The 8,506-nt window shown below is 60.4% G+C and overlaps 1 protein-coding gene across 1 annotated transcript in view; it reads left to right on the forward strand.

Moving 5' to 3' along the window:
* Positions 1–7,805, forward strand: part of FAM20C (FAM20C golgi associated secretory pathway kinase) — a 67,885-nt gene extending 60,080 nt beyond the window's left edge. Inside the window, 5 exon segments of the mRNA NM_001193713.2 lie at positions 3,818–3,998; positions 4,617–4,726; positions 4,968–5,049; positions 5,961–6,020; positions 6,951–7,805. Of these exon segments, the coding sequence (NP_001180642.2) occupies positions 3,818–3,998; positions 4,617–4,726; positions 4,968–5,049; positions 5,961–6,020; positions 6,951–7,200 (683 nt within the window). The 3' untranslated portion in view covers positions 7,201–7,805.
* Positions 7,806–8,506: the final 701 nt, after the last annotated feature.

Below are 8,506 nucleotides of genomic sequence, written 5' to 3' on the forward strand. Positions count from 1 at the left end.
CACTTTGATTACGCGTTCTGGCAGCTTCCCTGGCTACTCCTGGTTTCCGGATATTAGTTGCGTTTTCCAGGGCAGCGCAAGTTTCTCCCCTAAAATCCCAAGATGTCCTCGGCCGCCGGAGGCCCCAACAGTTTCGTCTCCCTGCCCGGACAGACGAGTCCTTGAATCTTCCACAGCAGCTGGGCCCAGCATTGCCGGGCGCCTCGGAACGCAGCCCGCGGGACCCCACTGCTGCCACTCCGGCCACTCTGCCCTGTCAGTCCGATTTCTTCCAGAAGCCTCTATGAGCACTTGGCTTTCTCTAAAGCAGCAGGGAGCGGTGCAGGAGCCAGCCTGGATTCCTCTTCCAGGGAACAAAATCTGTTCCGATTCGTTTGCTCCACTTTGCTTTGCGTACGTCTCCCGACAGCGGATACCAGGTGACCTCAGAGGCTCTGCAGGAGCCCCGGGCACCTCGGAGGGCTGAGCCCACTGCAGACAACCCCTCGGCCTCCCGTGGCCTGAATGACCCTCCCGTGGGGTCAGTCAGAAAAGGGAAAATCCCATCAGCCAGGGCAAAGTGAGGGAACGAGAGGCAGCCTGGACTAGTGCTTGGGGAAAGTGGGCTCTGGGAGGGGGAAGCAGGAGGGTGAGCCCTAAGCAGCCCCCTGCCCCGCGTAGGGATTGTGGAGCTCAGGTTTGGAGAGGGCAGTTAGGATCCCAGCACCGCACAGCCGTGTAGGGGCCGGGCCGCAGTCAGAGCCTACCTCTCCTAAGCCCCAAACGCTCACGGAACTCCCTCCCCCACTTCTCATGTAAGTTACCATCTGCACATTGCACACATCCCAGAGGTGCACAGGTTGTCCACGCACAGCTTTGCGTTTCTGCAAGGTGAGCGCCCCCAGGACCAGGCCCAGGTGCCCCGCAGCTCCAGAAGCCACTCAGCCCGACACAGCCTGGACAGAAGGGTTTGCCATCACTCGCTTCACCTTTTTTCCTGCCACGGTGGCCTGGGCTTGGCAGAGTGGTCATCAGGACTCTCTCCAGTGCCGTGTCCAGCTTAAACGCACGTTGAAGGTGGCAAGTTTCCAGCTATGGACCCACTTCGCGCAGCCAGAGCCGCTGCCCTAAATAACAGTGTCCGCTGGGCCCACAGCCGTCCAGGGTGGCAGGTGGCAGACGTCCGCCTTGCAAAACTCTCCTCCTGCTGGGCCAGCCCCCCGACACAGTCAGAGATAGGAATGGTCAGAGATGCTCCAGCCACAGGGTGAAGGGGCCGCCTTGGTCCTTGTCAGGAGCCACACTCTTGCCCGGCTTGCTCTCCAGGAGGCCAACCGTGACGCCATTTTTGGGCGACTGGAGGAGGCAGGATCTCTCCTGGGTGTGTCCGGGACCCTGGCTTCCTCCTTGCTGTTTGTGTCTTTTATTATTTACTAAAATGGAAAAGGACTCACACTCCTTCCTCCCAGAAAGCCCAGCCCTCCAAGTGCAGGGCAGCCTGCGTTACCTTGACAGCTGCCTTCCCACGGCTTCCTTGTGTGATTCCCAGCCCGAGATGCAGGCATTGCTGGGTCCCCCGCTTCCTGGGCGAGGGGCTGGGCACGGAGCAGGGAGGCACTCGCCCGAGGTCACACAGCTCAGGCCCCTTCTAACCCCACCCGGGAGGCCCCTTTAGTACCCGACTTGGATCTGCAAAGAGGAATGGCCGGGGGCCCGAGAAATGCCCTTCTCTTTTAACCTGATACCATCTGAAACCGGCTTAGCCGAGGACGGCAGACGCATTTTAAGCCTCCAGCCAACGAGTGCTCAGATGAAGATTTTGCTCCTGAAATGGAGCTCCTGCCCCGGGGGGCTGCCTCATCCGACTGTGGGCTGCTGATTAATCTGTATCAACACACAACAGGATTGCAGCTGGTCTTTCTTTGATCGTTCTTACAGTAATTACCCAGCATTGGCACCAGGGAGAGGGGGCGCGGGAAAGAGGGGGCAGGCAGGTGATCAGGGCGTTGGGGCCAGACCAGCCGGGACCTGCCAGGTGCGTGGGGTGTGGTGGGGACCAGGGCGGCCTGGGACTCACCCCATTGCCTCTCAGAACCTCAACTTATTCAGCTAAAAAAGGGCAGCCCATACCGGCCGCCCTCCTGTTCACTCCACTGGGAAGTGCCCTGCCAAATCTGTCTTCAGATCTCACGGGGAGCCTGCCCTGCAGCCTGGAGGCTCCAGGAACACCCCAAGAGACCCTTGGAATCACTCAGCCCGGCTGCATGGCTCAAGGAGGGACCCCTTTGGCTGAGACGTCAGCCGTGTGCTCAAATGACAGAAATGCTGGGACTGGGGGTGCTGTGAGTGAGGTTCGAGGCTCTGGCCCCGACAAAACCACGTCCTCACCAGTTCTACAGCCCCAGACTTTCCAGCGTTTCTCCACACACAAATAAAGCATGAAAAACGATTCAGTCAGCAAATAAAGTCAGGAATAGCGCCGTCGGCCGGGCCTCCAGCGTCAGAGCAGTGAACCCCATTGCTAGCGGGCCTGGACAGCTCTTGCATTTTTCTCATTACTTTTTATTTATTAAGGTATAATTCATGTACCATGAAATTTACCACTTAAAAGTGTACAGTTCCATGGCTTTTAGTATATTCACAATGGTGTGCCACCATCACCACTGTCTGAATCCAGAATTTTGGGGTCTTCCCAACCCCAAAAAGGAGCCCCGTTTCTGTGAACAGACCGTCTCCATTCTTCGCCCCACAGCCCTCGGCGGCCAGTCCCTCCCCCAGTCTATCTGGATTTGCCTATTCCGGGCGTTCTGTATCAAGAGGGTCGTAGGACGTGTGGCCTCCTCTGTCTGGCCTCCTTCGTGGAGCACAGGGTCCTCGGGTTTAGTGAGGGCTTCATTCCTTCTCTCATTTCATTTCGTTTCGTTTCATCGTGCGGATGGAACACGTTCACCCCGCCTGTCCACTTCTCTCTTGATGGACATTTGGGTCGATTCTCTCTTTTTCGGCCGTGGTGAGCAGTGCTGCTGTGAGCATTCGTGCCCGAGTTTTTGTGTGGAAATGTCTTTTCTGCTCTTAGGGGTTTACGTGGGCGGGGAGTTCCTGAGTCACACAGGGACGCTGTGTTGAATCCATCAGGGGTGCAGACCATTTCTGCCACAGCTGCACCGTGTGCGCCCTGCCTGCCAGCAGTGCACAGAGGCGGCAGCTCCCCATCCCAGCCAGCAGCTGCTGTCCTCTGCTCTTTTGATGGAAGCCATCCCAGCAGAGAGGAGGTGGTGCCTCACTGTGGTTTTGATTTGCATCTCCCTGGTGACTCACGATGGCACCCGTCTCTTCTCATGCTTGTCAGCCATCGGCATCGTCTTTGGAGAATCATCTGTTCAAGCCCTCCGCCCGTGTATTAGTTGGCGTTTCGTCTTTTTGTGATTGAGTGATGAGAGTCCTTCATACCCCCTCAATGCTAGATCCTCAGATGTGTGGTTTGCGAACATTTTTTCCCATTCTGGGGATTGCATCTTCACTTTCTTGACAATACAAATGCATTTTTAAGCAACTAAACGTCAGCCCTAGGATGTCCATAGACCAACCCCTGATTTTTGAGGGGTCAGGCCAGGTTCTGCCTCTGGGGAGCTGTGTGGCCTCAGGAAGTCAGCTCTGTGGGTTCACTTTTCCATACCGTGCGGTGGAGGTGTTTGCTGGGATTGATGGGGGAGCTGTGGGTGAGTCCTGCCCGTGAGAAGCACCAGGCAGAGCCCGGCCCGGCCTTGGGGGCCGTGAGACCACAGGTGAGGACGCGGCCCCGTGTGGCCCGGGTAACCTGCAGCCTGTCCCTCCCCAGCCAACAACATCTGCTTCTATGGCGAGTGCTCCTACTACTGCTCCACGGAGCACGCCCTGTGCGGGAAGCCGGACCAGATAGAGGGCTCGCTGGCAGCCTTCTTGCCCGACCTGTCCCTGGCCAAGAGGAAGACCTGGCGGAACCCTTGGCGGCGCTCCTACCACAAGCGCAAGAAGGCCGAGTGAGTGTGGGGCCGGGGGTTGGCTCTTGGCCGCCCGGCAGCAGAGGGAGCTGGGTCTGGGCGGGCGTGGGACCGTCAGTGGCCACAGGGGTGGCAGAGATGGGTGCAGAGCCTGCTGTGCGATGCTGGCCTGTGTGAGACGACCGCTTCCTGATGAGACAGTGACAAAGGGCTTCCTTACTCCAGTAATTCCATGCACTTCCCTGACCTGGGCTGGTCTGCCCAGCAGGTCCCTCAAATTGGGGCCTCTCAGCGTTTGAGCTCTGCTCTCCCCGCTGCCCCTCTCCTCCCTCCTGCGGGAGAAATGGCCCCTGTTCTTTCCACCCCGTGCTGTCCTCGTGAGTGTGGTGTCCAGGTCCTGTTTCCCCACAGAGACCCTGCAAAAAACACGGGGCCCAGAGCCGAAGGCAGCTCCAGGTGGGGTCACCCCGGGGCAGAGCCACCCCGTCCCCTCCCACACCCATGCTCCCGCTGATGCAGCCTCAGCACTGCGGCCGAGGCAGGTCCATCTGCAGACGCCAGGGTCCCTGCCCCAGTGTTTCTCCTATGCTCCTCATGGCGCACCGGGCTCCCCGTCTGCACAGCAGAGCCCGGCCGTCTCACACTGGCTCCCTGCAGGTGGGAGGTGGACCCTGACTACTGCGAGGAGGTGAAGCAGACACCGCCCTACGACAGCAGCCACCGCATCCTGGACGTCATGGACATGACAATCTTCGACTTCCTCATGGGTACATCCTGCAGGGGAATGGGGTCCCCGTGTCACCCACCCTGCGTGGAGTGGATGCACCCAGGGCTCTGCAGGGCATGGTCCGTGGCGTGGCCCAGCTGTGGTTCCATGGCCTGGGGAGGGGTCAGATTGCTTAGAGGTCACACTGGGAGGAGGAGACGCCGCTCTGCAGGGCACAGAGGCCTCTGAGCTACGCAGCCTGGCTTCCCACAAGCTGTGATGGTTTCTGCTTCTTTCCACAGGAAACATGGACCGTCACCACTACGAGACGTTTGAGAAGTTTGGGAATGAAACGTTCATCATCCACTTAGACAATGGAAGAGGGTGAGCCTGTCCTTGCCCTGCACACCTGGGGAAGGGGCAGCCGCCTCCTGGCCCAGCTACCTGCAGCCCAGCCGAGACGCCGGGAAGTGGGGAACAGACCCTCCAGTGGAGGGATGGGAATGCCACAAAGGCCCATCTTGGAGCCACATGCAGGGGGTAGCCCCGAGCCCCAACCGGGATGGAGGGCCGCCCCAGGAGCGGGACCTCCGAGGCACAGGAACGCTGCAAACCAAGTCCTAGCAGACCTGGTGTTACCTGGGAAACAGAGGCTGGGAGAGGCTGCTGGTAGGAAGAGCAGGACTGTGCCGAATAGACGGGCCTCTGCCCGCACGTGGGACCTGGAGCCAGCCTACCGGGGATAGACAGCCTCTGCATCCCCCCTGCGGCTGCTGCTGGCCTGCCACGGGTGGTCTTGGGCGGCACGATGAGACCCTGGTGACCAGGGAGGGTGACCCCTAATAAACAAAGCACGAGGCGAGCAATTCGGGCAGGAGGACGTCCATTCCTAGGCTCGGAGGTAATTCGGGCAGGAGGACGTCCATTCCCAGGCTTGGAGGCCTCAGAGAGATGGGCTTTGGGCCCCAATAGCTTGTGTGTGTGGCTGCAAAGATGGCTCCACGGCTAAGCTGTGGGCTGATGCTCCCTGGAGCCATCTCAACTCGGCTGCCCAGGACCCTTCCCCAGGCCAGAGGCCAGGACCCCACATACAGGGCTGGAGACGGGCGGGGTGGACCCACTGCGGAGACGGGCGGGGTGGACCCACTGCCTGGGGTGCTGGAGATGGGCGGGATGGACCCACTGCCTGGGGTGTCGGGGACAGCCAGGGTGGACCCCTGTCCTGGCTCCCAGCCCAGCAGCCTGTTAGGAGCCTTGTACAGAGGCCCTTGACAATTCTGCTTTTGTTCTGGAAGGTTTGGGAAGTATTCGCACGACGAACTGTCCATCCTGGTGCCGCTACAGCAATGCTGCAGGTACAGCCCCTGCCGGAGCCGGCTCCAGCTCCACCCTCCTCCCCACTACGCAGGAGACAGAGGAGGCCACGGCCTTCCCCACCCCACCCCGGCCATTACACTGGGAGAGGAAAGTATGATTCCTCTTGAATTCAACCACAGCCCCGAATTCAACCCACACCCTCACTCTGCTGCCTGGAGGCGCAGACCTCACCTGCCCACCCCCACAGGCCCATCCAGCACATCTGTGTCCATCCTGCCACCCCAGTTACAGAGAGGACTCGAGGCCAGGGCAGACTCTGACTGAGACACAGAGACCTTGCTTCCCCGCGCGGCTGCCGGACTCTGCCATTGCCACTGCCACCTTCTACCAGGGTTCAGACCCCCTTTCCCCCCTCTCATGGCTGGGGACGCAGCCTACAGGGCAAATGCTTTGTCCTTCTCTAACGAGGCATCAGAGCACCCGTGTTGGGCAAATGCGCCGAGTTGGGGTCAGTCTCCTGGGTGAGCGGGCCGTCCTCCTCACTCCCCATCCTCCTGCCGGACCCCTCTGGGAAGTACGCCGGCCACCACATCCTGCAAGGGCACCCTCATCCCTTGTGCAGATGAGAGGCCGCAGATCACCCTGGAGCAGATCACACAGCCCAGTGACTGACGAGGCGTCAGATCGCAGGCCCCTCCCTCGCGGTCTCTCTCATCTCTGCTGTCTCTGTCTGTCTCTCTGTCTCTGTCTCTCTCCCTTTCTCTCTCCCTGCTTTCTCTGTCTGTCTCTTTCTGTGTCTGTCTTTCTCCGTGTATGTCTCTTTCTCTCTCTTTCCGTCTCTGTCCCCCTCTTTCTCTCTCTGTCTCTTCCCACTCACTCTCTCGATCTCCCTCTCACTGTCTCTCGCTGTCCCATGGCCAGGCATCTCCCCTGTCCCGTGCCAGGCCTGACGCCCCTCTCCTCCCCAGGATCCGGAAGTCCACCTACCTGCGTCTGCAGCTCCTGGCCAAGGAAGAGTACAAGCTGAGCCTGCTGATGGCCGAGTCTCTGCGGGGGGACCAGGTGGCACCTGTGCTGTACCGGCCGCACCTGGAGGCCCTGGACCGGCGGCTCCGTGTCGTGCTGCAGGCCGTCCGGGACTGCGTGGAGAGGGACGGGCTCCGCAGCGTGGTGGAGGATGACCTGGACACTGAGCACAGAGCCGCCTCGGCGAGGTAGTGTCCACCGGCCGCCGCACTGCCCGGGACGGAGCCAGAGGGGCCGGGCCTCCCAAAGAGCGCACGTGCCCGCGCCCGTCGTGAATTCAGTGAATTCAGAGGCAGGACGAGATCAGTGGAGTCGGGAGCTGCTGCCTCGGGAGGCGAGGCTCCCCAGGTCTAACAGGACACATTTTGTCAGTGTTCGACCAGAAAAGGTTTGGAAGGAGGCGCTGTCTGTGCTCACGGACAGAGGCGGCCGGCGCCCGAGGCATTCCATCCTTTCTGTAGGGAAAGGAGCCTTTATTTACTATTTTGTATTTATATATGATGAATAAGTATATAAACAGAAACGTGTACACAGACTCCGATCACCTACCAAACCAAACACGAGGGCCGCCCTCCCCGGTTCTGGGGGCCCCTCAAGGCCACGTTCAACCCTCAAGTGCTCTCACACTCGGGACCTGTTTCAAGTCAAAACTCTCCTTCCTGGGGCCTCGGCTCCTGGAGGGCTGGAGGGTCTCGTCTGAGGATGGGAGGAGGCTCTCGCTGGACGTCTGGCCTGTGTGCTGGTGGACGGATGCCCACGTGATTTTGGAGGACCTGATGACCAGGCGTCCTGCGAGTCCGCCCGCTGGCCCACTGTGCCCATCTGGGACTTGACTGCAGATGATTGGTGCAAGCGTGTCCTGCAGGGCTGGCTGTGCGCAGCTGTGGGTTGACCTTTGCAGAGTTTTGTGGAATCGTTTGCAATGTGATAAAAGTGCAATAAAGGTACAGCAGATGTGTGTCGGCCTCACGGGGCGGGTCCCTCACACCCTGGTGCGTGGCTGCCTGTTCACCCGCTCTCCAAAAAGCCAGTCCTGGAACCAGGCACGGCCGAGAGTCAGCATTCAAGGTGGCCTGGACCCAAGGCCTGCTGGAGCCGGAGGGGGCTGCCTGTCAAGCCCTGGTGCAAACAGGCCAGGTGAGGCCCCGCCTCCAAGACAGGGTGGTCGGTCCTGGACTGCTCTCAGAGGATGGGGCCACCACCCAAAGCCGCGGCGGCCCTGAGGGCACCCCCTGTCAATAGCCCTGGCAAGGTGTGACTCCTGGTGTTCCAGCAGGACTGGGCAGCCATGGCTGGGTGCGGCGGGGCAGCTGCTCCAGGGCTGTGGTGAGCGAGGGGCGATGTGAAGGGTGCCAGCCCCTTCCCACTGCAGGCCTCTGCCCTGGGAGCCCCTGGGAGGCCCCTGGGGAGACTCTGGGCTCCTTCCAACAAGCCCCAGGAAGGCCCAGCCCCGGAGGGAGAAAGGAGAGCTTGTGGGCCAAGGGCGCCGAGAGTCCCG

This window comes from Macaca mulatta, chromosome 3 (genome assembly GCF_049350105.2).
Source record: "Macaca mulatta isolate MMU2019108-1 chromosome 3, T2T-MMU8v2.0, whole genome shotgun sequence".
In the NCBI taxonomy this organism is placed as follows: domain Eukaryota; kingdom Metazoa; phylum Chordata; class Mammalia; order Primates; family Cercopithecidae; genus Macaca; species Macaca mulatta.